Source organism: Centruroides vittatus, unplaced genomic scaffold (assembly GCF_030686945.1).
Source record: "Centruroides vittatus isolate TY-2023 unplaced genomic scaffold, ASM3068694v2 scaffold_386, whole genome shotgun sequence".
NCBI lineage: Eukaryota > Metazoa > Arthropoda > Arachnida > Scorpiones > Buthidae > Centruroides > Centruroides vittatus.
Window position 1 is genome coordinate 2,903,786 of NW_027122706.1, and position 14,707 is coordinate 2,918,492.

A 14,707-nucleotide genomic window follows, 5' to 3' on the forward strand; every position below is an offset into this window, starting at 1 on the left:
TAATTGATAGTAAAATTCTAAAATTTCAAATTTTTGAAAGCTGTTTTTAAGTAATGTTTTTTCATTTTTTAATTAAAATTTACTTCAATTGACAGATATATTACATCTTTTCTTTTCTCTTACAATTCAAAGGAATTCATTTTGACAGGATGTATATATATAGTTATATATTATATTTTTATATACAGGATGTATATAAAAATATAATTTTATTTTTTATATATATTCCAAATATTAAATAAAATGTAAAATTCAAACAAGATCATTCTTAATACTATAAAATAAATATATATATAAAATCAGTTACAATAAATATAATAAATTTAGTTAATAAACAAAGGACCTTGTATCTCCAGCAGTAAATTTACTAAATCAGAATGTGTTTGACCTAATATCATAGGCCTTCCTCAGTGAAGTACACAAATTTAAAATAAAAACAAACATTTTTTTTTTTTGTGATCTGAATAAAACATAAGCATATTGAATGCAATGGAAATAATTTAAAGATTAAAAAGTGTTCCAAAGAGAGTACTTGCATAGAACATTAAATTTAACAAATTAATTAAACAGACAAAATGGTATGAGTGTTAAAATAGAGATTAAAAAAAAAAAAATAATTATATGGCCACCAAGTTTCAAATTACATTTTATAAATGGATTTCCTTGCTTTAGGTAAGGTGTTAGCATCCCTGTGATTGATACAAAAAAATCTTAGGTTGGCTTTATAAATTTCTAAGAGTTCTAGGAACTTAATAGTATTAGGGTTCCTAGCCAGTTTAATGATCCTGGCCTCTTCCCATTTTATCCTTATATCTCGTTTGGTGGCATAAGCTGCTAATGAAATGGTATTGAGATGCTTTTCGACAGTGTATTTGTACTCCTTAATCCTTTGTGTCAAAGTATGTCCGGTAGCTTCTACATATGCTAGACTTGTGCCAAAACATTAATCCTTAATTGGAATCATGTAAATGTTGAAGGAGTTAAATGATGTATCAATTTTGAAGGAAAACCATGTTGTTTGGCAATTATTTCAATATAATTCAGTTCAATGTATGTGTCAAGAATATTAGAGCAATGGGTGTAAACTCATCATATTAAGGACCTGAATGCTGAGAGTTATATGGATAGCGGATCGTAGGAATTGTGCTGGATGAAAACAGGCTGGTATGTGGGTTCACGGTAAATATTAGTATGGATTCCACTGTCATTGAAGCTGATGGATATGTTCAAAAAATGTATTGAAGTGTCACTCTCTTGATCTAATTTTAGAAGAAGACTATATGGATTGTCATTGAGTTTGTTTAGAAAAAGATTGAGGTTGGGTTTCTTGAGCCACAAAATAAAAATATTGTTGACATACCTAGCATAAACCACTATAAGATGTAGAAACCTCAATAGAATTTCTTTTTCTAATCAGCAAATGACTAGTTCACAGAGGATCCCGAAGTGGGATTGCCGACAGGAACATCTCTTCCTTGTACATAAATGGTGAAAAACAAAATGTAACACACTGTATGGGCTAGTTCTAGAATGTGTTCGCTGTATTTAGGGGCTTGTTCCTCATTGGTGAGTAGGAATTCCCTAAGAGCACAGAAACAAGGTGATAGTTTAATAGATGGATAGAGGGACTGGAAGTCCAACACTATCATGTATTCATCATCCACCAAGGCTATGTTTTTAAGATGGTCCAACAACTGTAACGAGTTGTTAATGGTAAATGGATAATACTCTATTGCATTGTTGTAAAACCTGATGATTTGCTTCTCAAGTAAGAATGTGGGTAAGGAACATTTTTCAACAAGTCATATTTGTGTTCCAGGCTTATTTGTTTTTGCAAAGGCCAAGATGCAGAGGTCCTGAGATAAATGAATTAAGCATGTGTAGTCTTTGGAATTCTACATAATGACAAGGATCCTATCATCCTCAATAACTACTCTGGTGTTTACATGATTCCAATTAAGGATCAATGTTTTGACACAAGTCTAACATATGTAGGAGATACTGGACATACTTTGGCACAAAGGATTAAGGAGCACAAATACACTGTTGAAAAGCATCTCAATACCACTTCATTAGCAGCTTATGCCACCAAATGAGATATAAGGATAAAATGGAAAGAGGCCAGGATCATTAGACTGGCTAGGAACCCAGTCTAATGATCCCTTAATAGTATTAGGCTATTAAGTTCCTAGAACTCTTAGAAATTTATAAAGCTGGAGCTGGAGTTTGAACAATTGAACTGTGTTTGCAGTGAGAAAAATGCACTCACTGTGTAAATGCCATCTGTTGTGTGCCCAAGTTGTCTCTTGCTCTCACTGCAAAAGTATCTCTAGCATTTCACTCGTGTTTTGGGGCTTTTTTGCTTTATTTTTAATTTGTTTGGTTTTATATATATAACTGCTACCTATTAACCCTCATGTCCAGAAAGCGGATGGAAACAATGAATCCTAAGAAAAAGTTTATAGTATTAATGATTGAGGTGAAAAAGGAACTTATGCAAAGCATGAAAGTGGTATACTTGGAAGATCTATCAGCCATGTTTAAGATGCTGAAGTTGATGGTGTGCAACCAGTAAATGCAATTTTCATTTTATTATATAGTAATTACATATTTTATTTATTGTTTTCATGTTTTAATTTACTTAGGGGAGTTAACTGTGTTATTTTTACTTTATGTGTATTTGCTGTTTATCAAAATGGATGATGTTTAGTGTGGGAATGGATTAATTCACTTTCCATTATTTCTGATTGGGAAAAATTGATTCATACTTTGAACAAATGGCCTCTTGAAACAAATTAAATTCAAAGTATGAGGCACCACAGTATTTAAATGTAGAAACCAACTGTGGTTTCTACATTTAAATACATACTTTTCGTTACATTTAAACACATTTACTACATTTAAATACATGCCAGCAAAAAGTATGTTCCATTTTTAAATTGAGATAGACTTTGTAACTAGAGTGAACTTTATTGTGAAAGATTTCTGTTGGCTTCACTTTGATAGAAAATTTTTAATTGTATTAAAAGAACAAAAAACTTGCTTTATTTAATTTTGTGTTTGATTTCAGATAACTTTAGAAAATGTTTATATTTGCATTTATGCTATATATTACCTATTTGTGTTCCTGATTTAAGTCCATTTCAGTTTTAAAGCAGTGAGAAGATTGCTCTGCTTTCCTGTTGGATTGAAATGTTTCAAAAATTCAGCAATAAGTTGCATAACTTCCCCAACAAAGCAATTGTTTGGGGACCATCTGTTATGATATTTTATTATAAAATTTTTTTCCTATATTATTAATTATTATAACTGGCAAAAAGCTTAATTTTGAGGTTAGAAATGAGTTTTGTAAAAAAATTGTAAAGCAACTACTGTATGTAACTGAAGAACTATCAACTTATGTAAAAAAATATTATTCCTCACATTTTATAAGCTTTAAATGGGAAAAATAATAATAGTAATAATAATGCTAATGGCACAATAAACTAATAATAATTATGTTATATATAGGGGTGAAAGGAAACCAAAATGCAAAGGTTTGAACCTATATTGCATAGCTTCAGTGCCTAGCATCTTATCCACTTGGCTATTGCCATTCTGCAATGTAAAATTTCCAAAGATTTACAAGCTAAACACTGAATTTTCAGAGGTCTGTTGTCTGACTCTCTCCTTGTTAGAACATGTATACTTTCATGTATATGTTCTCAAACAGAAACAGAATGAATATTTTATTTTCTGCATTCTTTTCCTTTTATTTTAATGTTACTTTAATAAATGTACCAAATACTGTGTGTATATTGAAAATTGGTGAAGCATGTTTACACTTTAAGGCAATGACAATCAACCTACCTAAGACTGAAACCTACTTAACCTGAAAAGTGAATAGTTATGTGCAATTCTCACTTTTGCAGGTTTTACTGTATTTACAAGTTAAATGTTTTACTTTTTCATTATTTTGTTATAATAAATAATAATTTCTGATATAATCACATTTAATATATTTATTATAGGAAAGAAGGACCCAGATCTGTAAAATTACGTTCTCTTCCAATTTATTTGAGAGAGAAAGATAACAATGATAAAAGTTTATTGGCTAATAGTGCATTATTAAAAAATTGTGAAAATTATGATGAAGGTAATTCAATTAAAAATTATTTTATGTTGTTTTTATCTTTGAAGTATATTTAATGATTGGAAGTGCATATTGTCTGCACTGTCTGTATTACATACAACATTTTTTACCAAATCCCACTTCTAAATCAATAATAAAGTAAGTTTAGTCTTGTTTTTGAAATCAAAAATATTTATGAATAACTCAATATTTTCAAAATATGTAGAGTTTAAAATTAGAAGATCAACAAATAAAAGATTTAAACTAAATGTTTTTAAAAATTTCGTTGAGTGAATTGTTCATTCAACAAAAAGTCATGAAACATTGTTTAACTTTAGCAAGTATATTTAATATTTGATATATTTTTCTTATGGCAGAAAAACTCCAAAATTTACCTGAGTGTGCAATTTACAGTCCAAGAATAGTATACTTAGGAAAAAAATTATGTGGTTTTTCTGCCATCAATATTTTTTATTGTTATAGCAGTTTATTACAGTTATTACAAAGTTAATTTATTTAATGTTTATGTTATCATTAAAATCAACAAGAAAGGTTGAGAAACAATGTCAATTTACATTAAAAAATAAATTAACCATTTTGAAAAAAAATAGATGTGGGAAGAAAAGCAATGTTGTGAGAGAATTTGATGTTGCCCCTTTAATATTATATGCAATTTTAATTAAGCTAACCAATAAGAAAGCTTTATTTTCAGGAGCTTTGAATAGCTTGAGAAAAATTTGTGTGTATTAGTCCTTTGCTATTGATGTCCCAGAAAATACAGTAGAAGTTTTATATTGAGTTGATACACATGGATTTATTTTTTTATGAATGATAAATAGTTAGATTAGCCCTTGGATGAATAGTGGTAATTCTGACTATTAATGTAAACATTGACTATTTTTGTTATGAAATTCTATATATATATTATATATATTATATATATATATATATATATGTGTGTGTGTGTGTGAACTGAAAAATAAGTTACATTTTAAATACATTTAATGCTTTTCCATTAATTGTAAACAGTTATTAATAAATAGGAAATTTATTAACGGATAAATTTAATAAATATATACTTTCATACATGGATTCTACATGATTTATGCCAAACAACTACTGGATTCTATCAGGCTATGTATCCATGTTTAAATTAAATTAATTTCTAAATAATTTTCCTAGAGGGAGGCATTAGGTTGTTGTTTGGTATAATACAAATTTATTGGGTTTGAGAGATGTTTGTTTATATCTACAGGATTTGTTAATGAATAATAAATAATGACTTTTTTTTCCCCAAAGCCATGTAGATTTATAGTTGTGGATTAATAACAGGATAAACTGCTATAATTTAATAAAACATTTTATTTTAATTTTAATAATTCGACAATTATAAAATGTAATTGTTAATTAGAAAAAATAACTAAAAAATTGAAGAAGCAATGGCATATATGCATAATAAGTCAAATGCTGTTTTAGTTTGTCAATGTGTCATACTGTAAGGGACATGAGGATCAGGGAATTTATACAATGTTGGTCAGGGAAAGTTATGAAATTTAGAACAAAAATTTTAGTAGGAACCCTGTTTAAATAAATTTCAGTTTCTTTTATTTAAATATTCATGTAAATGTACATTCCTGTCAACTAAACAGAAATACTTAGAATTTGTGTAATTTTATTAATTTATGTAAATTGTCTTTGTGAAATTTAGTCTTTAGGAAACAATATTAACAAATATTATTATAAAATTTTATAATAATGTAATTTTTATTTTTGTTATTTTTCATCTGAAATGACTGTAGCTGTCCATTTCATCTGAATTTTCAGTTATTTAAGGTAGCATTGGTCAACATTATCTCAGATAATCAAGATCTTACTGTAGTAACTTTTTAACACAAATGATTCCAACTTGAGCACTGGGGTGAAAACTACACTATCTGGAACCTGTAACCAGCACAAGGTGCGTATATATTGTATATCATGGGTGACAAATGTTTTCGAACAAGCATGTTACTCTTCTTCAGGTCAACTGGTTAAGGAATTCCCTGGATGGAGTATATGTTATTTGGTGGGATCAGGCCCAACAACTACACCCGATTGTGGACAAAGTAAGGGCACCCACAAGAAAACTTGAGAAAGCCATTCACAACCTTCTACTTCCCATCTGGAAGACTACCCACACACCATAAAGAAACTGGCTGACCTCATTTGCCTGATCCGCCTCCTGCAAGATCTACCCTCCCCATCACGATTTTTGACAGTCTTGGACTTCAAGTCTATGTACCCTTTGGTGGAGCTCCCTTCAGCCTTCTACTCCCTTAGAGATTTTTTATTTAGTGCACTACAAGACTGTATGCTGCACCAACAGATACTTGAGGTGGCCCATCTCATGTTACGACTTTGTTTTTACTTTTGACGGCACTATTTACCTGTAGAAGAGGAGTGTAGCGATGGGTAGCCCAGTGTCAGGGGACCTTTGTGAAATGGTCATCAGTCAGCTCAAGAGTAAGGCCCGCCCACTTTTTCCTTCCTAACATCCTGATCTATAAAAGATACATAGACGACATACTTATCATGTCGAGGGAGGTCCCTGACATGACATCCTTTGTGCAAACCATCAACAACAACCCTTTCGGTCTAACGGTTGAAATGGAGCAGGCTAGCATGGAAGAGGTCCATTTTCTCGACATTGGTACAAAAATAGTAGGACCCAGCATCCATACATCCGTATACCACAAACCCTCTGCTATCCCTACATACATACCAGCCGATTCTAGTGACCCATTCTTGTACAAGGTGGCTGCTTTTAATGCTCTAGTCAGAAGGGCATTCTCACACTCATCAACCAAACAAGCCCTGGCAACCGAGTTAGACCACATTAGTAAGTTAGCAACCGAGCACAGGTTCCCAACTTTGACACGCCTCTTGGTCAAATGGCACCAACACCTAAAGCATGCCTCCAGTGCAAATAGTAATGCTGACTTGCAGCCGGACAGTTTGGCATGGGTCCCTATCACAATTAACCCATACCTTAAGATAGTGCATAAGAAGATAGTCAACGAATGTAACATACAGATAGCATACAGATGTCCTACGATTTTCCGTATCCTAAGGAATGAAAAAGACCCCTCCAGATTGCACCAGACTTCCTGGTATCTATTCTATCCCAATCAGGGACAACAGATGGAACAAAGACTTGTTATACATTGGTTCGAGCAAGCATTCCTTAAACACCCATATATGAAAACACCAAGCAGATATCCAGCACGGGAGACTCGCCACAGCCCTTGCCATGTTTTCTTCTGATCCTGAGGTCAAGGCATGGTTTGAGAAAGCTACAGTCATCATAAACACACCCCACCAGGAACATCTCAGGTGGCTAGAAACTATAGCCATCTATAACACCAGCCGGGTAGCCACGTGCATCAACTGGAAGGAAGAGCTGAGTCTATCTCTGGCCTGGCAATGTTGAATGCTAACCTGCACCTTCCTCCTCCAGTGCATGACCGCGCATGTCAGGCAGGACCCGCTTCAGCAGAATGACACTTGATCCCACCGATACACTCTGTCCAGGGAATTCCTTAACCAGTTGACCTGAAGAAGAGCAATGTCCTTGTTCAAAAATGTTTGTCACCCATGATATACAATATATGCGCATCACGTGCTGGTTACAGGTTTTAGAGAGTGTAGAAAGTAGTAACTTTTATCTGCAAAAAGCATATTATACTTTATGGGCTGCAATTTGAAAAAATATTATTGTCACAATGCTAGGCTGCAATTTTTAATGTCACAATAAACATTTGCTCATTTTTTAAAATAATGATTAGGTATCAATACAAAGGTTTATTGTTAAATGAGGTTTCTATTTTATAAAATTTATTTTGGGAAGAGGTGGAATAATGTTTTAAAAAAAAAGTAGTAAAAATCATTTATTTAAATCATACATTGGCTTTGATCTTGGATTTTCTAATGATCTTGAATGGATGGAATCTAACCCATTGAGGGACGGAAAGAAATTGCTATCCAAGATATCGACATATTGGACTGATGACAAGTGGCCATTTATTGATCCTTTTACACCTGATGAACTATGGGCAGTGATTTGTGAGAGATGGAACATTTTCCACAAAACTAACATTTGTGAACAATTAATTAACAGAATGCCCAGAAGAATACAAATGCTCATAGATAACAAAGGATTTTGGATATCACAAAATGACAGACTTTGCAACATTATTTTAAATGTTAGTTTTCTTCTTTTGTAGTCAATCATGGATGATCATTCATGTTTTCCTTGATATTGTTTAACATTCTGTTTGTAGATATTAGTAATTGTTCGAGTTTTAACTTTAATATTGTTGATATATTTTTAACTGTTTACTACCCTCTTTTCTTCAGCTAATTATATGGAATACTGATATTTTTGTACAATAAAGTTTGTACTATATGTGCAAGCTTTTTTAAAACATTTTTCCTCAAAGGATCATACAAGCATACAAGCTTATACTGTATTTTTGTGGAATGACAGATATGTTGGTCTCTCTGGGGAGACCATGAAATCATATATTTCTGTATAATAAAAATTGGCATTCTTGCTTATCCCAAGGGAATGCCAGCCTGCTGGTTTAAGTGAGGTTATATGTTTTTCTCTAGAAGGCACATAAAAAAACAAACAAGTTTTTATTCTAAAACTGTGAAATTATCAGCATTACATCAAAAACTATGATTATATGTTTAATTTCTCCAGTTTGTCTTCTTTCTAATGACTTAAAATACTCCTGGAATTTCGTAAAAGTGCTTTTTTTATGTGTATTTTATTTTTATTGGATTCAAAAACACAAAAATAAACATATTAAATTTAAGAAACTCACTGTGAATTATCTTGGCTCAACATCAGCTTTGTGTGAAATTTAAGGGGAAGGTGTTATTTTTAAGGTTGGGGCCCACACCAACTAACTATTAATGTCAATACATTTTTAATTGTTTGTAAATGAAAATTCTTCCTGATTTTAAGTCAGTCAGTCAAATTACAATGTTATTATTTTATTGCACTCAGAAGAATTCTTTAACTTTTAATTATCAACTAGTTTTGTTAGATCTGATTAATTTTATATTTTAGTCACAGTTTAACCAGTATGTTGGTAATCTGGTGTTTCTGGCATGCTGGTCTTCCCCGTTTTATGCAGTATGCCAGTCATTCTATGAAAATATGGTATATAAAATTGTTTTTAGTTTCTAAGTTACAAAAATTGCATTAATAAAATTAAGTTTAATCATTCCATTCATAAAGCGCATGAAGTATAGTACAAGATAAGATGAGGTAGAGGTCTACAAAAATTTCCATGAATTTTACCATTGAACTAATAAATATTTCATGAAACAAGGAAATTTTCATTGTGAGTTTCACATTTTAATTTATTAAATCAATATAATATTTCTAAAACAAATCAATTTGAAACATCATAAAAATATTTTCATGAATGAAGCAGAAATAAATCAATTACAACAAAGCTAATAAATTTTTGATAATTGCATGACTATATTGCATTTAAAAAAATTAAAATTAAATTAATCACATCAGAACAGGAACCTTTTCTTTATAGGCTCTGCTATAATTAGCACTGTTGACAATAGCAGTGGGGTGGGTTGCAGCTCTACTGAGAATCTCCTACTAAAGTAATAAACTTAAGAGCCTTGAAATTAGCAGACCAAATACCCAGCCTTGAACTAACCTTGAAAATGACCTATTTCTCTCAATTACAAACAAACTTGACATCAATCCTTAAAACTTGAGATAATTTATAACAAAGTGAAAATTTAGTTGTTTTTTTTCTTTTTCAGATCAAATTACAATAACACAAACATTAACATTAGAAGGAAGAAAAATTGTGGATATAAAAGATATATAATCATAATTTTTGATATGCAATGGTCTTAATTTCACAACTTTAAAATAAATAAAGCTCACATAACATGCAGGAGTAAAGAAATGAGCAGTGATTGGTTTTGTCAGTTTAGAGAGCTACAAGATGCATCTCAAGAGTCCCTTCAGTCATCTACCTAATTCTCATTATGTCACAGAATGGAAACATCTATTTCAATTCTGTGTGATAACAGGTGGAACAGACTGATGCTCCAGGTGATTTACTTCCAGTAATGCTAATCTATGTCAAGCAGGTGCAATTTTATTGCATTGAGCCAACTCAATGCAATAAAATACTACTTTGTAAGCTGAGCTTATTGCAATAAGGTTGTAGATAGTTGCAAATAGTTAAGCACTTCTGGAAATAGATCACCTGGAGCATCAGCCTGTTCCACCTGTTATCACACAGAATTGAAGTAGATACTTCCATTCTGTGACATAATGGGACCTCATTTATCTTGATGTGTGGATTGGAGAGCAATCTTAGATTTTAAATCAAGAATACCAAAAGATATGATTCTTTTTCATTCTTTCCAAGTGCTTATACTATATTTTTGAGAAAAGAATAATAGAAAAGAGAGAGATTTGTTTTTAGGTCAGAAGGAATTGTCTTTTTCTTGCACAGTGCTGGACCAAATATCCAGCTTCCAGAAATCTGAAATTACCAGGGCTATTTTTGAATTTGGCAGGCTGTAGTATAGTTTTAGTTTGTTGCATGACTGCTTTTTGTTTTGTTTTCCATGGTGTACATGCTACAGTATGTCAGATGCAATGTGACTGCTGACATACAGTATGTTAAAAAAATTCATTCATCATTTATCACTGTTTATTTTATATTTTAAGTATTTATTTAGCTTGTGTTCAGAAAACTGGAAAATTCAGAAATCTGGATCTCTTCCAGTTGAAAGTTTGCTGGATATTTGGTCTGCTACTTTACTGTACTGTACCATACCTAATATATGATTGAAAAAGAAAGTGTTTTATTAGAACATAAACATCTTAAACTTGATAGTTATATATTAAAGCCAAACAATTGCTGGATTATATTGGGTTAATTTGGCACTAGAGGTAGGTATTAGACACCTACCTCTAACCTCTAGTGCCAAACTACTTAGCTTTTAATTAATAATAATGGTAGTAATTTAGACCAGTATAATTTGGTAATTGTATGGCTGTACCTGATCATATTATTCTAACTCTTCCCAAACCAATTTTATAAAAACAGAGACCTTATTAAGTATTAACCAACCTCATAATATGTTCATAAAGTGTTAGACCAATGATTTCTAAGCCATATATTCTAAAGATGCATCATATACTTAGGCATATAGGTATAATGTTGACATAAACAAACATCACAAAACCCAATAAATTTGTAAAGCCAAACAACCATTGAATTACATCGGATAGAAGTTTATAGGATGAGGGTGCTGATGGTGTCCCTAGTAGGCACCATATGTAACCGAGGCTGGTTATATCATATAAATGTCTGGAAGAGGAGGTCAAACTGGAGGCTCGGGTAGCATAATCCAATCTGGCAACATATTCACATGGTGATTGGGAGTTGCAAGTTCAAGTCCTGCTCTGTGCTGATTATTTTTTCCAGAATATTCTAAATTATTTAATAAATATTAATTTAATTATAATTATTAAATTTTATAAGAGATGGTGCCTAACTCTTTCCTCTAGTGACAAATTATTTAGTAATTAATTAAATATAATTGCAGAAATGTAGCCTGGTGTAATCCAGTGGTTGTTTGGTATAATGTTGATTTTTAATCTCTAGAAGCAAAATTTAATTATTTTATTATTATTTTATTAAAATCATTGTTTAAATAGATGATGATGATGATTGTGATTATAAGCATGATGATGATGATGATGATGAAGATGAAGATATGGAATCATTTCCAGATTTGAGAAGTAAACTTCCCGATACAACTATTATAATTGACAAAATTGATAATAATTTTCATAAAGCAGTAAGTCAATTAATAAATTTTTATTATTATAGCATTCTTAATCTCTCACTATTTTTCAAATAACAATTAAGTACAGATATTCCCGTATAACACGATAGAAGGTTCTGAGAAAGTGCTGTTATGTGAATCCATTCTATATGAATCAAAGGACTAACACAAAATGTAGGGTTAGGTTCCAAAAGTTAGCAAAAGTATACATTCAAACCTGTTTTTGTGCGGTCTTTTTTTCGTGCGATTTTTTTTGTGCAGTATATGAATTTCAATCAAATTGGTATACCGCACAAAAAAAATTGCACAAAACAAATCGCACAAAATAAGACCGCACAAAAACAGGTTTGAGTGTACTCTTCTTTTTCATAGTTATGAGAAATATGTTCATTAAAGCAATCAATAATTAACTAACAATCACCATCAAAAGCATTGCATGTTAATATTAATTTTTTCTTCACTACTAAACACCATTAAATGAAGACATTTTCTTTTTGGCAAAATGATATTTAGCCAAAAAGATCATGTCTAAGCATTTGCCTAAGAGATCTTTAAAAATTTGTTCTTTTTATGTAGTAACTTTTAATTTAATCTGTAAAAACAAAACATCAACACCTGGTTTATAGGATAGCTAGGACAAGGAAGAAGAAATAATGTACGAGGGTAATCCCAAAAGTGTCTCCTATTTTTTAAAAAATACAAAGAAACGTTTATTTTAAATAATGTTCATATCATTTTAAAGCTTGAACATGTATGTATTTTTCTACATAATTGCCATTTCGGTCGACGCAATTTTGTATGCTCTGTGGCAATTTTTTGATGCCCATGTCATACAAGCTTTCCGCCATGTCACGGAACCCATCTTGCGCACACCTTTTGATGTGCAACTTTTCTGTTAAAATCCTATGATTGGTGCATCAGGAAACCCCAAGAACCAAATTGCAGAGATCATCCAGAGTGATTCGCTGATCTTCACGCATGGTATTTGCTCAACCTTTGCGATTGTCTCATTGGAAACTGACAGTCTCCCGCTTCTTTCTCCGTTGTGAATTTCAGTATGAACAGCTGCAAACTCCCTACACCACTACTTGAGGATGGTTTTGATATCTATGCACGACTTGCCATACACTTATACCATACACTTTTGTCAATTGGCGATGAATTTCAATCAGTTTAACACAACATGGTGGTGAGCTGGTATGACATGGTCATCCAAAAATTGTCATAGCGCATACAAAATGAATCGACTGAAATGGCAGTTATGTAGAAAAATAAATAAATGTTTAAGCTTTAAAATGATATGAACATTATTGAAAATAAACGTTTCTTTGTATTTTTAAAAAATAGGAGACCTTACTTTAGGGATTACCCTCGTACAATCAGTTTTCATTAAAGAAAACTTGGCAAAGGCACAAAACAACATTGCTGATGGACTTTAGAATATTGAAATTTTTAAATATAAGACAATACATGATTAGTAGAATAAAAAAAATATTGAATGATGGCATTTGCACTTAAAAATTTGACATTTTGTATGGGGATGTCTTCAGTTCTTGAAACATGTTAGAGCAAAACTGTGTTGTATGGAGGATACCTGTATACATAAATATATATAATGTTCAGGTAAAGTTAATTAAATATTTAAACATAGTATTTTAGACTTAGGAGGAAATCTTAAAAAAACTTTAAAAACTTTATTAAATTGTAGATTTAATTAAACATCAAAGTTAAGGTACAAATAATAAATGTTTCGGTCGTTATTTCAAATGTTGCAAGTTTTGTACTGTTGTATTCAATAGTTTTTTGTTCAATAAATATTTCTAAACATTTATGTCATTTTGATCACCCTGTATGTAGTAAATGCATTTTCTTTTTATGTAAATACTGATTACTCAAGATTATGATTTAATTGCCAGGTGTGTTTTATGACTTTTTCTAAAGTGTATGCTATTAAAATTTCATTATATTTTAATATATTAATTATTCAGAGGTTTTAAATTAGTATTATTAAAATTGCTTTAACACTGCATTTTAGCAATATTAAAATTTCAGTTCAATTTTATTATTATTATTTTAAATAAAATGTTTTAATTATTTAGATTGCATGTATATTAAGTCAGCAGTCAGTTGGGATCGGTGTTGAAGGAGTAAAAATAGGACGTAATGGTAAAATATTCTGGATTTCAGTAAGTTTTTTTCAGTTTTCATTATTTATAAATATAAATATATTTATGCTTTTAAAAATACAGTCAAACTTGATTAAATCAAGCACAAAAGGACAAAGTGAATTTGCTTTTTATAACTGTTATTTGCTGTTAGTTATCTAGGGTGTGATTAATAGCTACCTATATATAACTTGTTCTTTTTGAAACAGACAATGTGAGAGTTTGCATAAAAAGACAATTTTAAAATTACTTGAATGTTATACAACATAATGGGAAATAATCTCACATTCCAAGATTGTTAAAATGCCAGATCGGGACTTTATTTTTTGGAAATCATTACCAATTAGTTTAATAGCTGATTGAAGCATATAAACTTCAATTGTTAATAAGAAAAGAACCTTAACAGATTTGTTTAGTGATAGATTCAAAAATTTATTAACCAACAATTACAATAAACTAGAAACATTTATTTAATCAAACAAATTTATCAAAAGAACAAAAATGGACTTTTAATATTAGTTACCATGAAAATTGAGAATTC

At 30.9% G+C, this 14,707-nt stretch overlaps 1 protein-coding gene across 1 annotated transcript in view; it reads left to right on the forward strand.

Annotated features, from left to right (window-relative positions):
- Window positions 1-14,707, forward strand: part of LOC136988723 (piRNA biogenesis protein EXD1-like) — a 51,267-nt gene that overhangs the window by 10,972 nt on the left and 25,588 nt on the right. The window contains exons 4-6 of the mRNA XM_067286679.1: window positions 4,011-4,135; window positions 11,871-12,013; window positions 14,101-14,187. Coding sequence (XP_067142780.1) covers window positions 4,011-4,135; window positions 11,871-12,013; window positions 14,101-14,187 — 355 coding nt within the window. The remainder of the gene's footprint in view (window positions 1-4,010; window positions 4,136-11,870; window positions 12,014-14,100; window positions 14,188-14,707) is intronic.